The sequence below is a fragment of the Triturus cristatus genome, chromosome 10, assembly GCF_964204655.1.
Source record: "Triturus cristatus chromosome 10, aTriCri1.1, whole genome shotgun sequence".
NCBI classification, from domain to species: Eukaryota; Metazoa; Chordata; class Amphibia; order Caudata; family Salamandridae; genus Triturus; species Triturus cristatus.
This window is the reverse complement of record NC_140593.1, coordinates 15,441,986-15,465,858: the sequence shown is the minus strand read 5'-3', so window position 1 is coordinate 15,465,858 and position 23,873 is coordinate 15,441,986. Positions and strand designations below refer to the sequence as shown.

At 42.0% G+C, this 23,873-nt stretch overlaps 1 protein-coding gene across 1 annotated transcript in view; it reads right to left on the bottom strand.

Moving 5' to 3' along the window:
• Positions 1-3,662: 3,662 nt before the first annotated feature.
• The window catches only part of LOC146788729 (vomeronasal type-2 receptor 26-like), a 192,494-nt gene continuing 172,283 nt past the window's right edge, over positions 3,663-23,873 (bottom strand). The window contains exon 4 of the mRNA XM_085630948.1: positions 3,663-4,570. Within this exon, the coding sequence (XP_085487074.1) occupies positions 3,663-4,570 (908 nt within the window). The remainder of the gene's footprint in view (positions 4,571-23,873) is intronic.

The window sequence follows — 23,873 nt, the reverse complement described above, 5'->3', positions numbered from 1 at the left end:
AAGAAGCTAAATAGAGGACAGAGAGTGAGTGAAGAGACATCTATTGCAAACATTGGCCAGGTCATGCACTGAGGCTTCACAGAACTGAACACAAGGACAAGGGAAACAGGGAAAGAAAGGGTTAACCACCTGTACATGCCGCAGCCACTGCTGAAGCGAACAGAGTCAGGCAGGGCCAAGTACTGGTGCTAGAGGGGGGATTTGCAGATCAATATATTTCCGCCATGAGAAACCCACAGCTGTGTGTGTGCTAGGAAGGTGGGGGAGGGCTGCGATTGCAAGGAGGGAGGGGAAAAGGCACAACCAGGCAGACAGATTTTCAATGCGTTTGTGAAGCCGAGCGAAGGGAAAGGAAAAGAGAGTGTGCAGGAACAAACATATATGAAAAACAGAGTACTACCAATTTAATAGGGCTAATCGGTTGGGAGGGTAGATACCAGAAACACCATGCCTCGCAGGGCAGTGCATGCGTGCTGCGCTAGGCCCGATCTAAAATCTATTAATTTCCTCTTTTAACCAAATCAGAGTTAGAACTTGTAGAGAAGCACTCATGCAGGGCCTCAACCCTAAAAATACCCGTTTGAAGATAAGGGTTGTTAAATGTGTAGATTCGTTTCTGGTGAAGGTAAAGGGCCAGTTGTTGAGTGTTAAACAACACTTTTAGGTGAAAGCAACACAGAAAATGAGGTAGCTACGGAACTGAAGATACTTTTCTAACTGATTTAATGTGAATGTTTGTTGTTCTGAGAGCATTTATCATTTTTACAATGTATATACCTTACGGAAATGTTTTTAAAATGTATTTTGGAGTAATAGTTTTAATTAACTATGCACTTTATCAATAAATCTGAATTTGAATAGACAGGGTTCCCTTGCATGAGACAATTTCACTTGTTTTTGATCCATTCAGTGCCAGAAGTAGAAAGATAGAGAGAGAGAGAGAGAGAGAGAGAGAGAGAGAGAGAGAGAGAGAATTAAGAGAGAGAGAGAGAGAGAGAGAGAGAGAGAGAAAGAGAGATGGAGAGAGAAAGAAAAGAGAGATTGAGAGAGAGGGAGAGGGAAAAAGAGATAGGGAGAGAGAAGAGAGAGAGGGAGAGAGAGAGAAAGAGTGAGGGAAGAGAGAGAGAGAAGAAAGAGAGATGGAGAGGGAAAAAGAAAAGAGAAATCGAGAGGGAGAAAGAGATGGAGAGCGAGGAAGGGAGAGATTGAGAGGAAAGAGAGAGAGAGAAGAAAGAAAGATGGAGGGAGAGAATGTAGAGAGAGATGGAGAGTGAGTGCTACTCTCTGTTTTCTGTAGCTCTTGACATGAGAATTGCCACTGTTCCAATTACGGCTGCTGGTAGCCAGGTTGGGAGGCTGCTGATCCACCCATTGTGGGTCTGCTTTGATTGCAAACTCAGTAACTTCTCATGTGCAGTGCATGTAATCACTGCTCTAAGTAGGCAAGCCAGGATATGTCACTTCCAGCACCTGGTGGAGTACAGCATGTGGACAGCATCATGCAGTGCTTGCCAAGCTGCTCTTTGAATAGACCATGTTTCATGGTTGCTGAGCTGCAGTACAGTTAGCAGGTGCTGTGTCACTGAAACACAAGAATACACAATACCTGGACAATAGTTGTCACACTTTGCCACCACAATGAGTTTCACCAGTTTTGTTGTTCACTCCCATGTCATCTGGAAAGAGCAGAGGAGGAAGTAATTTCAATCCCCTCATGGGTCTAAGGTATCATCAAGCGGTAACTGTGCTTCCGTAAGGCTGGCCAACTCAGCACCTCACTGAGACAGGCTTAGTTGTAGGAGCTTCTATTGGGTTTATGAAGCACCACAGATGGTACATACCTTTGGACAGCAGCTTCTCATGCTTTTGTAACAGCATTGAACCTCCACTTACAGCTACAACCCATGCCATCCTCTTGCAACAATATGCAGTTATGGTAGCCTCTAATTGACCTCATGTTCAAGAAAGTGTTGATGATATCTTGTCAGATAATCTAAGATACAGCCCCTGTGCAGGATCAGCGATGGTGTTAACCTCAAAAACATATGAGGCAATGTGCTCCAACAGATAACAGTGTGGCAGCAAATACATCAGCATTGTTGATTGAGTAAACCTGCTGCAAGGCTTTGAACCAATGAAGGTTTATCTAATAATAAAGTGCGATACAGAAGCCACTATTAATAGATAGTAAACATGCATGGTAAATCAATACAGCCAGTTAGCATGAGGCTGAGTAAAATGCAGCAAAGAGAAGGACATGAAGTCAAATCTCAGAGTAAACTACTCTATGTCATAATCAGGAGACTGATTAAAGCGGGTCTGCTAAATAAAGTCAGGGTAAACCAGACACAGCTCACATCCAAAATAACTATTTGTGGAACAAGTTTAAATATGAAAATCACATAGTCAGCATAAGGTGTTTGTGTCATTACACATAAAGGACAAATACAATACAAAATGTAATGCAGTATCATTTACCACCATCCCAACACCAACCCCAACCCCAATGTGGAATATTCCCTAATCAACCAGATGTCTCAGAACAAATCAAGTTACACTTAAACCCTTACTATCTCAAAACATAAAGTGCACTAGAGGAGTACAGACAGTAGAAGCCTTGAAATGAAGTAAATTATTCCTCTGACATTCTTCAAGAAAAGCATGTCAACACATGATGCTCATTTTTGTGATAAGAAAATACATTAAAATGCACATTGTGGCTGCTTTAGAATTCAGGATGGAGTTTATGCCTAGTTTGCACCAAGTTCTGACAAGCACAGGAAAACACAGTTTTACAAAGCACAGTGGTTTTTTTAGCGCAAAAATATAAGCACACATTTAAATAAATAAAAATCATCTCTATCAGCAGTAAAGCTTTGATAGCTAGAATCACTGATAACATATTCACTAAAGGATCAATGTTCAAGTCAGTACAATTTTGCTGTGTGCAATACAAAGCTGTTTGTGTGTAAATGATGAGCTGTGTCAATACACAAGCACAGTGTGACACCTATTTTCTTGTTCTTCATTGGGCTCGAGTGGATTTTCTACCACAAAACTGAGTGCAGAATATTGACCTGCAAAAATATCGTCAGGACAGAGTCTGCAGCTGTAATGTCAAGGTGCGTATATTGCTAAGTCTAGATTTAACGGCATATTTACTAAGACATAAGCACTGCACTGCATGATAGGGAAAGGGTATGAATGTGCCGTACTTAACAATATATGGTTCATTCCTATTGTTTCCCTGCACTGGTGTACAATGTGATGCCTAGTGCCAACGCCTGCACCCTTGCACCCGGGTGCCTGCATTATCAGCAGGATTGTTTTTGGCCAGGGAGGGAGACCTTCACCCTGAGAAATCTTCTTTCTATGTGTGCTGCAGAATCCAGCACAGATAGAGAGATGAACAAGGATATATACAGACATTTCTCCTTGTTACGCCTCACCTGGGAAGGTAGAGCATTACGATGCATTCCCAGGTCTGAGAACACAAGGAAAAGGTGAGGGGAGTGTCCAAGGGAAAAATGTAGAGACCTGCGAGAAGTGACTCCCCATATATAATAATCATAACACAATACTTCTCGGGTATATCATGAAGTGTGGTGATAATGTGTCTCTCAATAAAGCCCATCTGGGGGGGAATCAATTTCCTGTAAGTCTCAAGTGGTCACTTGCTTTCCCATTAGATATTCCTTGGTGTTGAGCTCAGGCCTAAGGAGGATGATGTAGACTTTGGGGATGAAGATACAGCCCAGCAGTCCAGCACTGGAAGTCAAGATGGTGAATATCTCCACAGCCAGCATGTACCTGCCCTTAGTGCTTAGGTATGCTGGGATGAAGGAGATCCAGACACTGCAGAATACCAGCATGCTGAAGGTGATAAACTGGGCCTCGTTGAAAGTGGCCGGTAACTTTCTTGCTCTGGTCGCAACAGCAAAACTCAGAAGAGCCAAGAATCCCATATAAGCAACCACAGCAAAGAACGCAGCAACAGAGCCCTCGTTGCATTGCAAGAGTATCTTACCAGTTTCTGACCTGGTGTCCACGTCTGGGTGTGGGGGTTTGTTGATGAGCCACACAGTGCAGATCACCACCTCCCCCAATGAGCAGAGAACCAGCAGAAAGGTGGACACTTGGGGACCCATCCACTTCCTCAGCTTGCTGCCCGGCTTTGTGGCATTGAAGGCGATAATAACTGTGATAGTTTTAGCTAAAACTGAAGAAACAGCTATAGTGAAAATGATCCCAAAGGCAGTTTGCCGGAGGAGACAGGAAGTCTTTGAAGGGTGTCCAATAAACAAAAAACAGCAGAGGAAAGACAGCAGGAGGGAGACGAGGAGGATGTAGCTGAGATCCCTGTTATTGGCTTTAACCAGAGGTGTGTTCCTGTATTTAATAAAGACTCCCAGCACTCCAGCAGTGAGGAGGGAGAAGAAACTTGTAACGGAGGTTAAGGCAACTCCCAGCAGATCCTCATAGGACAGGAACTCTACCACCCGTGGAATGCAGGCATCTCTCTTCTGATTGGACCACTGGTCTTCAGGGCATGTTATGCAGTTTGCCAAATCTGCATGAAAAGAACATTGCTCAGAATTTAATAAGATACTTTTAAATATACATATTTGAATGGAAAGAGACACAATATAGTTAGTGTGACCTACCCTATGGCTAATGGTGTACCAGTGTGTTGGTGTGTTCACAGTGGAACATGTAGACTGGGCCTTCCAACTCCGTCATAAAAACACATTGGCCAAGGAGATTTATAAAGACTACCAGGATGACAAACACAGGGGGGCAGATTTACATGCCCCTTGTGAGACATTTACGCCGCCGCTGCATCACTTCTGTGACGCAGCGGTGGCGTAAACCATGCGCCATGCTGCGCCTTATTTACAACATGACGCATCTAGGGAGATGCGTCACGTTGTAAAGCCCTGTGCTACATTAAACCTGCGTCAGGTTTAATGTATGCAGGGTGGGTGTTCCGTCGAAAAAAGCCTCGGAAAAGTGAATCAGTGAAATGTACAAGATTTCACTGAGTCACTTTTCCGACGCTGCTGCGTCAAAACCCTGCGCCTGCTTGAAGCAGGCGTACGGCATGACGCAGCATGTTAGGTATGGGCAGCCCCTGAGCATTGCTGGAGTTGCGTCGTGCTTGCGACACGACTCCAGCAATGCGCCGCCTTTATGCCATCAGATGCGTCACGCATTTGTTTATCCTTGCGCCACAATGCGCTGCATTGTAAATGCAACGCATCTGTGGTGGCGCAAGGGTAAACTTGCGTGACGCATCTTTCCTGGCGCATCCCTGCTGATGTGCAGGGATGCGCCAGGAAACATAAATCTGCCCCAGGGTATTTTCAGAGCGTAGTTATAACTGGCGGATTACGGTGGTGTCCCTCCAGCTCTTGAGTGTCTTATAAAATCCCTTATAAACCTAGGAGTAGCTCTAGATAATTTTTTAAGTACTTGGTGTAGGGTGTGCATACACTCATCCTGTCTACATAAGTGCATATATGAATCTGTGATGTGGGCGTGCACTTTGGAAACAGAAAGTTTCTCCTTTTTACAGTGTGTTGCCATCAAGAAATAAATGAATACCCAGATTTTTATGTTTGTAATAGAAGTTTACATCTGTCTTTAGAGAAGGGATCATGGAGCTGCACCTGTAATGTCAAAGTCTGGCCCTGCTTGGAGAAAGTCTCCATATTGTATATGCAATGGTGCTGCTGGGTTGGAATTGCTGCCCCTTCTGCTAATTTATGTGACTATTACAGTTTTTCAATCTAATGTCCTGACCTTATATAAACCTCATCAATATCAAGGCCCCTCCTCTGTATTATATGAACAATCTTGAAATGTATCCTCTTCCTCTTCCTAAACCCCAATACCTCAACGCACAGCTCTGATTTGCTCTAAATAAGGTTCCCTCTATAACTATTTACACCTATAAATAAATAAACATCATACTGAAAACAACAAAACAATATTGTTTGGACACTGAACAAATGCGCACGTGTCATCTTTAGATTTTTTACCAGAATGTTCTCTTCTCAAACACAAGTGCACTTTATAAACCTTAGCAACATTGTCATTTCATTAACTTGTGTTATTCATATTCAGGTCGAGCCAGACGGTGCATGCGCTGTCTCTTTAAGACTTGCTGTAATCTGTCTGTGGGCTTGAAGCCCATCCCCTTTCTTGTCATTGCCTTTCATTTGTCTATGTCAATGTCCCCTAAAAATCCTTGCTTGCTAGTGGTCAGTCCTGCATCTTTGTCCTTCCTTTCTCTCTTCTGTTCCTCCTGTAGAGCAGGGACTTAGTACTGTCTCATTCTGCTATTTTTCTTTATCTGTTCTTTTGGGGGACAATTTTTTCTTGAATTCCTGCTCTGTTACTGTGTGTCTGTCGTTAGGTTCAGTACCCTAGCTGCTTACATTGCAATGTAACATTTTTCCTCACACTGCCTCTTAATTCCACAGTTGTGTTATTTCTGCCTTTGTTACTGCTGCCTCCCCCACCGTGGCTCCTTCTCCAGTGCTTGGTTAATATATGTGAGCCCGGTGCTGGTTTCACCTTCATTTTTGTGTACTTTCTGGTATCTCCGTCTGCCTTTCTCTGCTCTCCCTCCCCCCCCCCTCTCCCAATCAGTTAGGAGGCTCCAGCCTGGCCGGCCTCACAGTAGAGCAGGGGAGCCAGGTGGACAGAGAGGGAGGGCTGTACTGCTACCTCCCTCAGAGCAGGGGGCACTGCTGTCTGTGCCTACCCCTCTCAGCTACCCGGGATGTAGAATGCCTCTGGTATTTACTCTTTGCAGAGAACTGCAGAATGAGGTATTTCAATCAGTGTAGCCCCCTTTCACAATCACTGCCCTGATTTTGCTTTTATTGTCTTTTATTCCCCCCCGCTTCTTCACCCAACTGTCTCTGCTCTCCCTCCCATCTCCCTTTCAATCAGTCACAGGGGCTGTACTTGTAGTTGAGCACTGTAAACAACGTCTGGTTTCTGGCAAGCGCTGGTGCCTTTTTTTTATTTTTTTTTTTTATATTTTTTTATTGGTTTTAACATATTTATTCCCCCCCCACCGGACAGGTAAGCATTCTGTACATTAATATCATATACTTTATGTATGTCAGTCTTAAAATAAGCATTAAAGGAAATTTTGCAAGGCATATTCAATACTTCACAGGAAAGAAAAAAGAAAAGAAAAAAGAAAAAAAAAAAAAAGACCCCTAATCCAAACAATAACATAAATACATTGTGGCATTGATAATAAATCAGATTTGTTGCTCTCGCCATGATGTAAGTGGAGACCAGATGTTCATGCCCCTTTCACGTCGCCTTTTCCCTTTCCGCTTATATATAGCTATCTCGATGTTATGCACCGCTAATAGCCTAGCAAGCCACTGTTGAAAAGTGGGTGGTAACGGGTCTAGCCACGCCGAGGCTAGACATAGGCGCCAAACGGCCACGGCAACAAAAATAAAATCATAGCGGTTTTCAGGTTTATCTGAGTCTTCTTCCCCAAGTACCATTACCTCTGGTGACAAGACAACTTTTCTATGAAGAACAGCGGTTAAAAACCTCTCTATATCTTGTACCAGAGGCATTAGCACTGGGCAAGAAGCGAAGATATGGACAGAGTTTGCTTTAAATAGATTGCATCTCGGACAGAAAGTCCCGATACCAGTTCCCCATTTTGCAATCTTGTTAGTTGTATAGTAAAGGAAAAAGCAGGTTTTATAAAATTGTGCCAGAAGTTTAATAGAAATAAGAAGAGTCTGTGCTAATTGGTAAGAGCCAAAAAATCCTTCTTTAGATATATCAAGTTTACTTTGCCACCTTATTGCCATTTTATCTAGATCGTCAGGGAGCTTGTCCAGCAATAACTCATAAACACCACCAATCGAGTGTTTCCTAGAATGTATAACTGTCTCTACTACAGTGGATTCTTCCCATAATGTTTGTGGTCCGGATTTATGAGTTAGGAAGGCCCTAATCTCAAGATATTAAAAAAAAGTCCTGCCAGTCTAAGCCAAATTCTCCCTTCAAAGCTTCGAAAGATTTAATACCCTGGTTAGTATAAAAATCACCTAGTTGTGTTATTCCCAAATTAGACCATTTATTAACACAATTATCTTTAAAGATAGTTGCTGGAAGTATCGGGTTATTTAATACTGGGGTGTAGTATGAGAATCGTCTGATTCCTAGTACTTTTTTGACAGCCTTCCATACCTTAAAACAGCTGTAGAGAGTCTTAAATTTGACTTTTTTATGGTAGCTGTCATGTATGTATTTCCACAAATAGCCATAGCAGGAATTCCCCACCAATAGCTGAAAAATTGAAGCGGTATGTACCTCTGTGTTATTTGGGCTTTGTAATAGTTCCTTGCTGTATAATAATACACATGCCCAATAATATCTCCTTAACTTTGGAAGTGCGAGCCCTCCTCTATCCTTAGACAGGGTAAGATATTTATATGCCCGTCGGGGTTGAGCATAAGACCATATAAATCTAGAAAAGGTACGTTCCATTGCTATGAACCACTGATTAGAGATTTCTAGGCAAACTGCCCTGAGTAAATACAATATCTTAGGAAAGTACACCATTTTAATTGCATTAGCTCTTCCAATGATAGACAGGTGGAGATTGTCTAACCGTCGTAGATCTTTTTGTATCGTATTTAGTAATGGCTTAAAGTTCAGATCCACAACTTCCTCTAAATTGGAGGAAATTGTAACCCCCAGATATGTCGCTCCCTTCACCACTCTAGGATCATCCAAGGAGATTTTTTGATTTAGAACAATTTGCGTCTTTCCTTGATTTAATGCATAGCCAGAGACCAATCCAAATTTCTTGGCTTCAGCCTTTATGGTCAGCATTGCTACTCCGGGGTCGGCAGTAATTATAGCGATGTCATCAGCATATGCTAATGTTTTTGTTGCATATCCCTGTGATATAATGGGGGTTATACGAATATTTTTCTCCAAGTAACGAATAAAGGGATCAATATATATTGCAAAAAGCAATGGCGAACAAGGACATCCCTGCCGAGTTCCCCTAGAAACTGTAATTTCCTTGGTTAAAGTTCCATTAACAGATACAACAGCCCTAGGATTTTTATACATTTTTTGTAGCGCCTGTATGATTTTAGTTTGAAATCCCACCGTCGCCATGGCTTTCCAGAGAAACTGCCAGGAGATCCTGTCAAAGGCCTTCTCTGCATCCAGAAGTATCAGGGCCATAGGGTCTCCGGTAGCTTCTGTTCCGTCGAAAAGTGTAATGTCCCTCTGGATATGATTTATCGTTGACCTTCCAGGAACAAAGCCATGCTGGCTTTTAGCGATAACTTTATGTATTATAGGTGCTATTCGATTTGCCAAGATTTTGGAATATATTTTTGAATCAGCATTTATAAGGGTTATTGGCCGGTATGATCCTAGCTGTTCTGGTGGTTTCCCCTTTTTGGCAAAGATGACAATTTTGGCTTTAGACCAAGAGCCTGGAGGTTCTCCCCCAGAAAAGATATGTATAATTAAGTCCCTAAGTATATGTTTAATTTCTTCTATAAATATACTATAGAATTCTGATGGAATACAGTCCAATCCTGTTGCCTTTCCTTTAGGGAGACTCTTGACTGCAATCAAAATCTCTTCCATACTTGGAGTTTCCTCTAGAGCCAGCTGTGTATTTACCTCGAGCTTTACGGTTTCACAATTCTCTAGGTATCTTTCTATTTCTGTGATATCTCTATTACTATTATCCGTATATAGTTCTTTATAGAACCGCCAAAATGCTTGTTTAATCTGTTCTGAGTCTTTTAGCTGGCCTTCTACTGGATCTACAATCTCCCTTATTAGATTAACATTGGCTTGTTGTCGTATTGCCAATTGATGTCCCACTTGCTCGTTAACTTCATAAATTAATTCCTTTCGGGCCGTGGCTTTCCGAATTGCCTTATCTGAAAATATATTAGTAATTGCTGCCTTGGCAACTGCTACTTGAGCTAATGTACTAGAAATATCCCCAGATATGTCTATGTTGCTAGTAGCACTAATCAGTCCTATTTCTGCTAACTTAAGTTCATCCTGTAGCCTCCTTAGCTCCTCTTTCTCTCGTCTGTTTACTCTGACTGAATATGAGATAGTTTCACCCCAGACCCCTGCTTTCAACGTATCCCAAACAACCTCTATTGATGTACTATTAATGTTTTCTGCTAAGAACTTGGGTATCCAATCTTTCATATGATTACGATACTGAGGGTCATTTAGTAATGCTTTTTCGAATGACCACAAAGTAGGCTCTGATTTAGCTAAGCTAATAGTCAATGTACAGAAAAGAGGGTTGTGGTCAGACAATACCCTGGTCAATTTAACAGTTTGGGAGTTCTTGATTAATGTGTTAGAAAGTAAGATATAGTCGATTCTGGTATGCGTGCGATGTGGGTTTGAATAAAAGGTGTAGCCAAGGTCGCCAGAGTTAATATTAGAAGTCTGCCAGCTATCCACCAGTCCATGTACAAGACACATATCTTTAAGAGAGCGATATACTTTAGGCTTACGTCCTTTATAGACCCAGTCATCTTTTAAGGACCAGTTGGTCGGAAGGTTTATATTGAAGTCCCCACAGATCAAGGCCGGAAGAGGCCAGTGTGATAATTCATTGGAGACCTCATCGAAGACCCCAGGGTCATCTTTATTGCTCCCATAAATAGCACAAATTGTTACATTTTGTCCAGTTTCGTAGCAGCAATTAGTGATAGCCCAACGGCCAAGTTTATCAGTTTTGGAATTCTTGAACATCAATCCCCTACCTTTAGCCAGGATAGCAACCCCCCGATTTTTAGCACCTTGTGAGGTAGCACACACCAATTTATACCCTAGTGTATTTAACAGCATGCTCTGGGACCCTTCAATATGCGTCTCCTGCATACATACGATATTAGCTCCCCAGTTTTTTAACCGAATCGCAACCATTTGCCTTTTCTTAAGATCATTCAGGCCGCCGATATTCAGAGATAATACTTTTATTCCAGCCATGCTGCTATAATAAAAGTGCCATGTTTTGTATCCAAGACGATCTGGTTTCCTGTTGTCCCTGCTGTCGTATCCCTCTTCATTTTTGACATAAATTTGCCGTCCTTTATGTCTGACCTGTCCAGCCTTCCCCCTTCCCCTTCCCCCCCCCACCCTGGTGCCTTTTTTGACATTCTTAATATATTCAGGATTCAAAATTTACCCAGACACTACTGAATTTGACATCGCCTTTCACACTCTTTGTGGCATTTGCTAACTCTGTAAATAGAATATTGATGGCATGGTGCTGATAATCTGCAGCTTCAGTAGTGTTTCAATGCATAAAAATGAGAAATTGATTAATGTCAAGCTTTTTCCTCTAACTCCAGCCTTTGATCCATTACGAAATCTGTTTTTTTTCCAACTTTCCACTAGACCTCTGGTTTCATTTTAAAGCAATTACTGAAACTGACAGACCTATTTTTCAGTAATATTAAGGGGACTTCCCATAAAAGACATCAACTTCTGAGAAAGTCAAATCTTCTTGAGCAGAGCAATTCAGCTGAAGTTTCGTTGCTGCTGACTCGCTACTTTGCCCAAACATTAAAAAGTATTTGCATTAGCTATCACGCATCTCAGTCTTCGCTCCACACTCCAGTGCACCCTTGTTTCTCCATGGAATCCCTTGACAAGGTGCATATTAAAATGTGTTTTTATCATGTTAACACATACCAAAGCAACAAAATACTTTGGGCAGCTTTACAAGGCCCTTGTTCCAGTTTTGCATCATTTTTAACATGGGAAAAGTAATGCAAAAGTGGCACAAGAGGTTTGTAAATCTGCCCCTTTGCCTGTATTACAGAGAAAATGCATGCACACTAGATATTTGAAATAATGATTAGGCTTAATTTAAACAGTGCAATAGATTAACCAAATATCTTTGGAACATTGAAAACTATAGGGCTTATTTACAAGCCCCTTGCGCTGCATGTGCGTCACTGTTTCCCATATAAAAAGTCATGTACCGGCTGCACAAGAGGCTTGTAAATAAGCCCCTATGTTCCTAGGTGATTTTATTTTAGTGTGTGCTCTTAATTGTTATTGAGAGTGTTTTCTTAAAAATATGTTATTTACAAAAGTACAGAGAAACAGATACATTTGTAATCTGTGATCCTGGGTTATTTTTTGTGGGATATTAATCTCACATCCAGGTCTGTTTTAGCTTTCCATTCTGCCTCGAATGTTCTTGAAATGAAAGTACGAAAATCCTAAAACAAATACATTGGTCCGGATGCCCCACTCTCACCTGTTATGAGCCACTTGACACCTCCCTCTAACCAGGATAACCTGCTTGAGATGGACTAACACATTTGCCCTTTACAAATGCCATAGTTTGATACTGAACTACCTGACAAAAGGTCAGAGGCCAAAACCTCAGCTGAGGTCAACACACAGGAGGACAACACACAGGAAGACAAAGCACTTTATCTTTATGGGTGGTTGGGGGGTGTGTGCATAGATGTGTGAGTAGGTAATTCACAGCGTGTATGGGTTCAAGAGTGTATTTGTGAAGGGCTGTATGGGTGGCTGAGTGTGTGTATGTGTGTGTTGGTGAATGAATGGATGTCTCAATGGTACATGTGTGAGTAACTACAGATGTAAAAGACAGTATAAGTGAGTGCTGGAGTATATAAATCACTATATGTGAGAGTGAGTGATTGTGACAGTGGCTGTATGGATGAGTGTGTGCTTGCATCAGTGATTATATAAGAGAGTAAGTATGTGTTAGTATCTGTATGAATAAGTAAGGTGATATGTGCATAACTATATAGGTGAGTAAATGGGAGTGTGAATGATTGTTTGCATGATTGACTAGGTGTGTGAGTAACTCTATGGATAAGTGGCGATGTGTGAGTGTCTGTATAGGCGTATGAGTGCAAATGATAGTGCTGTATTTATACGTGACTGCATGTATGAGTGACTGTATGGGTGAATGAATGGACACCTGTGTAGACTTAGGAATCAGTGAGTGGGTATGTAGTAACTGGTATTGGTATGTCTATGGTTTCGAAAATGGTAGTCTGTATTTTAGAGTGGGTGTATCAAAGGTTATATTAGCGTGTGAGGAGGTACATCAGATTATCACGTGGATGATGCCATTATTGATGTCATCAGTGATGTCATTTGAGATGTCATCAGTGATGTCACTGAGCATGTCATGAATGATGTAATATGTGATGTCATCAGCAGTAAATTGCGGGGGCGAGTTGTAGTTAGCTCAACTAACTATAACAGCTGAATTTCTCTGGTTTTGTACGAGTGAAATGTGCAAATAACTATAAAGTCCCTGAAACCTATGGTTTTTTCATTGAATGTCTATGGTTTTTAAAATGATAATATCTAACTATAACGTCTCTGAAACCTATGTTTTTTCAGTGAATTTCTCAGTTTTTTAAATGATAATTTCTAACTATAACGTCCCTGAAACCTATGGTTTTTACAGTAAATTTCTAAGGTTTTTTAATGCTAATTTCTAACTATGCCTACAGAGGTAGGACATGTGAAGAAAGAGGAAGAAACACACAGAAAGAAGCAAGAGAAATGCAGAAAGTGGCAACAGAAGTCCAGAAAGACGAAGCAAAGTGCAGAAAGAAGTAAAAGACATGCAGGAAGAACCAAGAGAGGTGCAGAAAGAGACCTTGTTTCAATGTCATCCTGTGCACCCAACTTTTTACTGACTGGTAACTGGTGGTAACTGACTCTGCCTAACAAGGCCTAGAGCCAGTGCTATGCTAAAAGACACTTAGAATACAGTGAAAACTCCTACATACACTCGGGATCACTATGTGTCGGGGTACCCCTGTGATTGGCATGACCTCCTCTGTAAGGTCGTAGTACATACTAGGGCAGGGGGATTAAAACTATCTCTAAGTCAAAGGTGCAGAAACATGCTTCTTTAAGTAGTAATCACATCTGCAGAGTGGTAGAGAAAGGGTGCTGAGCCTCTGACCAGCACTCAGGAATTCCGCAGAGTAGGACTTACAGGGGGTACCAGGAGGGCTTTTTTTTTTAACAGAGTTTTATATAGTGCGAACTTCACTCAATCACCCAAATCAATAGTCAGAGCACTTTACATAGCACCAGTTGCATTACATGAGGACATAGTCATTTTTTTTTGTTATGCACGGGGAGCTTAAGTGATTTGGCCAGAATCACAGGATGTTCAGCGTCATTTCTGCGACTTGAACTCAGTTCTCCAGATTGGAGGTCCACCGCCCTAGCCGTTAGGACAACTCCTCTCCCCCTCAGAAGTAAAGTGGACTTCATCCCCCATACCGTAGTCTGCCAGGAGGCGTGTTTGCTGAGTGGTGGAGAAAGGGGGCAAGGCCTCCGAAGACTTCTTACTAATCCCACTGTGTGGGACTTACTGGAGGTAACAAGCGGGCTACTTGGGGGCCGACTACCCCTCGTATTACCTCCAGTAAGTACCCCACAGCAGGGTTGATATGATCTCATAACAGTCCATGCCCCCTTTGCCCACCACTCCACAAACGCACTCCCTGGCAGGCTCTTGGATGGGAATTAAAGTCCCCTTCGCTGCTGGGGGTCATTTAGGGGCCGACCAGCCTACCTCTTACCTCCAGTTAGCCCCACACAGTGGGATTGCTGAGAGGTGGAAACAGCCATGCCCCCTTTCTCCAGCACTCTGCCAACACACCCTCTGGTACGTTCTAAGTTGGGGGATTAAGTACCCTTGAATACTGAGGGTCCCTGGGGGCCAACTAGCCTACCAGGTACCTCCAATAAGCACTACACAGCTAGATTGCAGAGAGGTGGTCTGAGGCCACAACCCCTTTTTACAGAACTCTGAAAACATGCCTCTTGGTGCACTGCTGCTCGGGGATGAAGTCCATTTGGTTCCTGAGGTCCTCAGGACACAAGAGGACCTCATCGCCCTACCAGCAGCGCACCAAGAGGCACTGTAATTCAGAAGGCTTTGTCCAGCTGCTTCTCACAGCGTGCTGATACTCCTCGCTTGCCACAATACACAAAATTCAGCCTGCTGGAGCCCGTTTGTAACACTGGGTGTCCTTGAGTTTCAATATCTCAGTCTATGGCACAGAGGTGCAGAGAAAATAAAAAGAAATGAAGCGCGGGCTCCCACGCTTCATTTTAATGAACATTTTTTGTTTAGCTTATAACCTTGGCGTCGTTTGATCAATCTTCATGACATTTTCCAAACTAATTCTTTGTTCATATCAGCTCCTATGTGGGAAGTTTGGGGATGATTCGTCAAGGGGGTTTGGATAAAAGGGAGGTCCCAAAATGTGTTTTCTCCATGTTAATTTCCATAGGACACTTTAGACAAGGCTACAGGTCGAACGGGTGAATGGAATTACCCCAAATTTGGCAGGGAGAAGAGTATTGGTCTAGAAAGCACACTTTTGTTTATTTGGTGTAAATCCATTCAGTAATTTTTGAGAAATATCGAAATTTACAGATATCGATATTTGGGAATTCTGCCATTTGAATGGCGTTACGAATATGAGCTTGCTGCTTATTGGTTGTGAGCGCTGCGAGCGGTTGCAACTAGGAAGTGTTGGCTGCCATTTTGTGATTCTGTTGAAGTGAGTAAGGGGAAAAAAGGGCAAGAAGAGTAGGAAAGAGGAGGGTAGGAGCGCTGTGAGGTCTGTGGGGTGGTTAGGGTGTGCTACACAGGGAGTGTGAAGCGATGTCTTCACCCCTACCCATTTGAAAGTGCTGTTTTGCCCAGAGTGAGATGGTGCTGAGGTGAGGTGCCGGTACACTCAGGGATGTAACCGTGAGCTGATTGCTGTAAACTGATGTGCTCTGGGTGCTGTAGGATACTGGCCGCTGTAGCATAGCTGTGCAAGTGGTGTTAGTATGGGTTTAGACTATAGCGGGAGTGAGAAGCAAACTACTCACCCCTACAGGACTGAATACTCGAATGGAGTGTTTTAGCAAGCAGGAATAAAGAAATAATCGTGTAGAATATAATGCAGAATGTTGCAATGTCACAGAAGACAAATGGTGAAATCAGGTGTGTTTAAGAAAGTGTCTGTTTGTAATAAAGCAACGGAGTCTGCAAGTTATATAAAAAGTGTCTTTATTTAAGTGCTGTAAATGGACCCACTGGTGCAAGAGCTAAGGCATCCAGTTGAGGCAAACTCCAACCGCTTCAAACCTAAGCTCCTGCATCAGTCAATTCCAGATTACATGTTACAGTTCCATGTGACATAAACAATATATATTAGACATGAATGACTGTAAACTGTATAATGAAAATAAAGGTAGGATACGATTACCACACTGTGCCAACCAGTTCCTAAACAATGCCGTGTCTTTTGTTCTTGATCACCAGTTCGTGAGCAGAGGCTGAGGATGAGCTGATTTGTGTGAAAGGGCTTCGTGGACAAGAGGCAGGCAGAGAAATGTGTGAACAATGAATAGATGTGTTTTCAAAATGGATGTTGGGTTTAGGCCAATTTAGCAGGTAAATAGTGCATTTGCATAGGCCATACATCATCCATCCCTGGTTAGTGTGGAGAGGTGAGGGCCAATAATGAAAACAGAGTTCAAATCCCTAAGCATACTTAGAAATTTATTATATGAAAATAGTTCAGTTGAAGTGTATTAAAAAATCGAATAGGAAAAAGTCAAGAAAGTTGGAAAAAGTCAATCCAAGAATAAAGTGAATTTCTTACAAGTCTTGGAGATTGAAGTCTGGAAGTTCTTCAGCGGCTTGAGATGCATAATGTTCCAAGAGGCGATTTTTGCCATCATGTGAGAAAAGCAAAACGATCCAATTCATATCCTTGAAGGGACAGTAATGTTCCTCGAATGTTGGAGTGACAATTTGAATTGGCAGGCAATCTGCAATGTTGTCAAAGGTCGCACATTGCAGGCGATCTTTTGCGGCTGCGCAGAAATCCCATTCCGCCAGGAAACCTTTTTGCGTTGCATCCGCCATTGCTCCACTGCCCGAACAATCAAGTTCATGATTTTCAAGATACTCCATTACTTGCTGGATATCAGGAGGGTTTGCTGGGATGTTGGCAAGGCATAGATCCATTCGCCAGTCGATTGGGCAAGTTTTGCAATAAAAAGATGGTTGCACGCAGATTGTATATGTGTAAATAAATGTCATGTTGTAGCTGGCTCCGATAATAGATAGAGTCAGGCAGCCAAAAAGTTGTTCCATTTTTTCACGGTATTGATGTAGCTTCACATAGAGTCGTATTCTGTCGGACATGCGTGTTACCACAGGGAGCGTAGCCATTTTTAACAAGCTAAAATAGTAGTAGGATGGCCACAAACAGAGCGAGAATTATGGGCACTGTTTCTGTTATTCCAGAGATGATCGAATGAATGAAGTCTGGTATTAGACTAAAAACAGTTTGGAAGTCTGTGAGTAGTCCGGAGGAGACAATGTTAAAAAAGTGTGCCAGACCTTAAATGTCAGATGTGTTGAAAATTGTGTAACAATTCAGAAAGTGTAATGGGAGGTTTGTATTTAAAAGGGAGTGTATTTTACTTGAAGTTTGTGCTATCTGCAGTCGATAAATTACTTTTGGAGAAGTGAGGGACACTTCTGTTTGAAACAAAAGCGCTTTCAGTTTGCTCCATTTAAAAAAATCTGTTTTCAAAGTAGATATTGAAGGCCAAGTTGAACTTTGGGAGTTACTTTGCGTGGGTAGGAATAGAGATTGCCAGAGGAAGTTATCCGGTTTGAAACAGTAAGGACATACGGTATGCCAGCTCACATTGAGTAGCAGTCCATGTTATTAAGAAGCAGATAGCTGCCGTTAGAAAGCTGTGTGAATGTTGGACTGATTGTGGGAGTTGGTGTGCTTTTAAGAAAGCACGCAAGATTGGTGACTGTAAGGTTAGAAGCGTCATGCAGTTGGACATTCTTGTATAGTAATGAATGATTGCCATTGTGGTCACACTTTTCAGCTGTGAGAAAAACGTTGGTATCCTCTTTAAGACAGCGATATGTAAATGGGAGAAACCACCGCTCGTGAATGAAAGTGGTACCTTATGTAATCACATACATGACAAACAACATGTACACCTAGCAGACACAACAACACTACGTACTGTGGGAGTCGTGGCTAGCCATGTACACAAACCAAACATGGCATGGCACCTCTGCACACTGATGAGTACAGGCCCCAGCTAGGCCCGCAGAATACAAGGGTTCGCTCTCCTGTAACGAAAGCTAGAAGGAAGTTTGCACGGAAACTGCAAATACAAAGACAGAGTTTATTAACCCTTAAGGGTGGTCCTACAACCTACACAACACTCTTCAGTATTGCATAGAGTAGCACAAATAACTTGCGTACGTGGTCCCCTTTTATACACAACAGAGGGGCTCATAAGTGGGTGGATACAACATAGAGCAAAATTCATTACCATTTATGGACATTTTCGATACAGGATCAATATATGGGCGGAGTTAACAATTTCCTGAGCCCGCGAAAACATGGTCAAACAAGGACTAACTGATAACAGATGTGGTCAAGTCTGGGCATGCGCCAGACGGACAAAGGAGCTATTTATAGACTGTTACTAAGCAGATTACAAGAGCAACTAGCGAAAAGGTAGGACTCTTCTCGTGCAAAGCACGTGGAGACATGACAATATAAAATGGAGTCCGGACATTAGTCAACATAAGACAAGAAACACGTTTTAACTGAAGAGAATTCATGTCTTCAGTGAATGCTTAATCATATCGCCGTTTTAGTTTTCAACAACACAATGCAGAATGTGGGGAGAGATGGGAGCAAAGTATGTGCAAAGGTGGCAAGTGATTCTCGATTATAAAAGTATAAAATGCAAAGTGTTGCGGGGATGTGCCGGACCGACTTGAGTATGCAGAGCACAGATATTTACATGTCAACATACACTGATGGTCTATTGAGTGAAGTCGACAGTGGACACAAACATGATAGTACAGTGAGTAGGGAAGATTATGAAAGCATAGCGCGTATGTGCCCCCCCCCCTTAAATCTTTAGCGTAGTGGGCTGGCTCAGCGTACTGAAGGCTAGCAAAGGGGAATGAATAAAAGGGACATTTCTCTGGGTGTGGTTCTCGTCCGGAATGGCAAACATGTCTGTCAGGTCTGCTCAGCTTACACCGCCACAAGGCTGACTGCGTGAGCGAAGGTGGCTGCGGGAATAATGCTCTCAGCCTGCTGCTACCCAGAAACTACTGCCTTCAATTTGCACTGCAGACAGCAATGTTCACAATTCAGATCGAGTCGCAATTGTAGATGACGCAGTCCTATAGGCAAAGAACATTGCTCCAGTGCTCTCTGTCCGCACCACGCATACGCATCATCACAGGGTCCGCACACAGTATTTGTTGCTTTGCGTATGGCAAACTGGGCAGTTCAAGTCAACGCCACGTGGCTGTTGGCCCTTGCTGACCACTCTCTGGCCTACACTGCAGACAGCAGTGTTTACAATTCTGATCGAGTCGCTATTGCAGATGATGTAGTGTTGTAGTCAACAGACATTGCTCCAGTGCGCTCTGTCCGCACCATGCATACGTCTCATCACAGGGTCTGCACAAGCTTTTTGTTGCTTTGGTGACGGCAAACTGGGCAGCTCAAGTCAACGCCACGTGGCTGTGGGCCCTTGCTGACCGCTCTCTGGCATACACTGCAGACAGCAGTGTATACAATTCTGATCGAGTCGCTATTGCAGATGATGTAGTGTTGTAGGCAACAGACATTGCTCCTAGTATGGCCCGCCCGCAGCACGCATCATCGCTGACTGTGCACATGTTGAATGCTTTTGATGTGGCTATCTGAGTGCACTAGACCTGATGGACCCTTTATGATACAATCTTTTTGTCTATCATTTCAGATCTACTGCCTGTATCACAGTATACCACACGTTATGGTTATTTTACGATAGAATATTTTCTGTATTATTTCACATCTAGTGTCCCTACTTTACTGCAGCACAAACTATTGACCCTTTATTATTGAATCTCTGTGTGTGGTCCAATGATTACTGTTGTAGTTGATGCTAGCAGCAACCATTCCCGGAGGGCTGGTTTACACTCACCCCACACGCATTCAGCACAGACGTCACTGGATATGTGACCTTGGTAATAAAAAGGAGTCGAGCGCACGTGCCCGTACCCACTTCCACTAGTATCTATCTGTGTCCGTGTGTTCATTATCTATGCATGATGCTGCCCCTGGGCCGTACCACATTACATTGTGCTGTGGACAGAGTATGCAACCATGTTACCTCTGGCAGTGGGGAAAAGTTCTGTTATGTAGCTTTTAGATGCATGGCTATCACAGGTGGAAGGCTGCTTTACAGAGCATGAATATTGTTGAAGATGATGGTTGCATGTTGTGTGTACTGTCAGATATGTGTACATAGCAAAAAGTTTTCAAAAAAGCTCTGTAAGCAGAAGAGGAGTCTCTTATCAAACGCTGTAGAGAGAATGGCGAACATGGGTGGCGTTCTCTAAATGCTACAATGGGAAATATTATGAACCAATCAAATGCTTTTCTTTAAGGTCACATGGCAATCGCGTAGCGAGTGCGCAAAGGGGACGCACCCGACGTGATTTTGAGAAAATATTACCATAATATAAGTTTATTACAGTTAGAAATATATAAATGTTTAAAATATTTTAGATTATCGCTTGTTCTCATATACACTTTAAACTTATTTAGATATAGTTTTGAGACGGAAAAAAAATGAGGGAATTGCATTCCCAACACGACATCATACGTCTATGATGTAACACAGGGCCTGGCAGCGTACACTCATCGCATATGCAATGCGCAGCAGGCGTGACCCCATGCATACATGACATAAGGCGCGGCTTGGTACTGTGTACCTGTTGCATACAAAAGTAGCAGCTGGCGCGACCACATACGTATATGATGTTACACGTGAAGCGGTGCCACGAACCCGTCAGATTCGAAATGTGCATCCTTTACGAGTTTAGCAATATGGCAGACAGGATTTGCGTGCTGATGGAGCTTGGTAAACAAATATACATTTTTTTAAAGATATAAACCATTACATATTTTTCAAATTAAAACATAAAAGGATAATAGAGTTCCAAAATATAAAAAAAAAATAGAAAAAATATAGGTTTTATAGATATTAAAATATGAAATCACCATTTAAAAAACCTTTGAAATTCACTGAAAAAACCATAGGTTTTACAGAGGTTATAACTAGGAATTAGCATTTAAAAAACCTTAGAAATTCACTGAAAAAAACATATGTTTTACAGATGTTATAGTTAGGAATTAGCATTTAAAAAACCTTGGAAATTCACTGAAAAAACCATAAGTTTCAGGGACGTTACAGTTAGTTCTACCTTTGACTCATATAAAATCAGAGAAATTCGCCCGTTATAGTTAGCTGAGCTAACTATAACTCGCGCGACCGCAATGCACTGGTGATGACGTCACATATTACATCACTCATGACATGGTCAGTGACATCACTGATGACATCTCAAATTACATCACCGATGGCATCACTGATGACATCATCCACCTGATAATCTTATGCACATACTGTAGTGAAGATTGCTATCTATATACGTACAATGCTAAGTTAGCACAACCGCGTTAGATGTTAGAAAGCCATCTTGCCGCTTTTGCTGCTTATGCACACAACACTGTAGTTAAATGTTATTAATTGAGAAATGCTTGCTCGACTTTGCTTCACATGAGAACTGTCTGTTGTTCACATCTCAAACAGTGAGCAGCGACCTTGGTCTGAACATCATGTAAAGAAACAGTCTGGGTCGCTAGACGGTGCATGTTGTTGGGTTCAGGTTGATCGGCCCACTATTTAGCCATAACACGCACACAGCTGCAAATACCTGAAAGTCGGGTGCTTTTACAGTGTTGCATGTTTTTCATGACATTCGGAGGAAGAGCTTTCCCAGGAGCAGAGTCTAGCTGATCCTGTGATGTGATCTCACTGAGCTGATCTTTACGGTATGGGGTTCCCCATTCAAGCCTAGAGACCTTTTATTAGTCTAATAATAATAATATTAGTTTATTAGCAAAAGGAAGGTGGCTGATATCCACTGTCATTTTAGTATGATTACTCCTTTAATTTTCTATGGTATTGTAACTATGCTGATGGTTTTGATCTTAATCATTTGTCTGCTTATGTTAGCCAAAGTACTGCATCTTAGGACACGAGGTTTATAAAATAAACTCTTTAAACTTTACCGTGTCTCTGTTTATTCTGTTGTGGACTGATATGGGAATAATTACGAACAGGTATTTCTTATTCCCACCATTCCTGAGAATACCCTAATTCATTTGTTCTGGGTTGTCTATACATTGTGTCCGCCGAGATAAATCTCGGATAACGAATGGGACACTGATGCTGGTCGAATAAGGGGTTCTGGGTTCTGAGGTGAGTTTTTGGTACACCACAATTCACTGAGGTCCTGGTTTCCTGTGCATAGTTCTGTGCAGAAGCAGAATCCCTGCAACAATACTGATGGCCTAAGATAAACTTTGATACACGCACTCTAAAATACAGACTACTATTTTTGAAACCATACACATAACAATTGCAGATACTACATACCACCCACTATTTCCTAGGTCTACACTCACATCCACTTGCTTATACATGCAGTTACTCATCAATACAGTACTATAATATGCACTCATACACCTATACATACAGTCACAGTCCGCCTCTCATCCATAGAGTTACTCACACACCAAGTCAGTCATGCAAATAACCAATCACATACCCATTTACTCATGTATACAGTTATACACACCAACTGTGTAATTTATACAAACACCACATCACTTATTTATGCAGATACTAACACAAACTTACTGTCTTATACAAGCACACACTGTTATACACCCACTCCTTCAAATAACTTACTCTCAGGTATAGTCATTTATATACTTCAACACTCACATATACTGCCTTAAAACATATGTAGTTACTCACACATATACCAGTGAGGCATTCATTCACTGGCCAACACACCCATACACACATTAACTCACCCATACAGCCCTTCCCAGATATACTTTTGAATCCATAGAACCAGTGAATCACCACTCAGACATGTATGCACAGTCACACACCCCCACCCACCCACACAGACACTCAGGCACTCATACAGATACTCAGACAACAAATCAATAACCCATATAGACACTCATGTAGCAACTCACCAATCCAACTGAGACACTAATACAGACTTTCACACAGTTTAGTCACTAACCCATACATACAGTAACACATGTTCAATCACTTAGTTATACAGTCAGTCATGCACCTACTAAATAATCTATTCAGGGACTTGCAAATCCACTCTTTCTTCAATACACCTTGGCATAGATATATATGAAAAATGTTTAAACTTCACAGAAACACACGTTCACTGGATTGCATATTTAAGTAGCTGTATAGATGAGTGACTGCATGAATGAGTGACCGTATGGGTGAGTGAGTGGGTGTGTGTAGACCTATGAATCAGTGAGTGGGTATGTACTAACTTGTATTTGTGTGTCTTTTGGTTTGAGAATGGTAGTCTATATTTTAGAGTGGATGTATCAAAGGTTATATTAGGGTGTGAATAGGTGCATCAGATATTAAGTGGATGATGTCATCAGTGATGTCATTTGAGATGTCATCAGTGATGTCATCAGTGATGTCACTGACCATGTCATGAGTGATGTAATATGTGGAACACTTAGAGGACATTTACCTTTAACAAATGATATTCGTGAATAGCGAAAGAAAAATATCCAGATATCTAGGCTCATCATTCCCTTGTGATTTTGGAACAT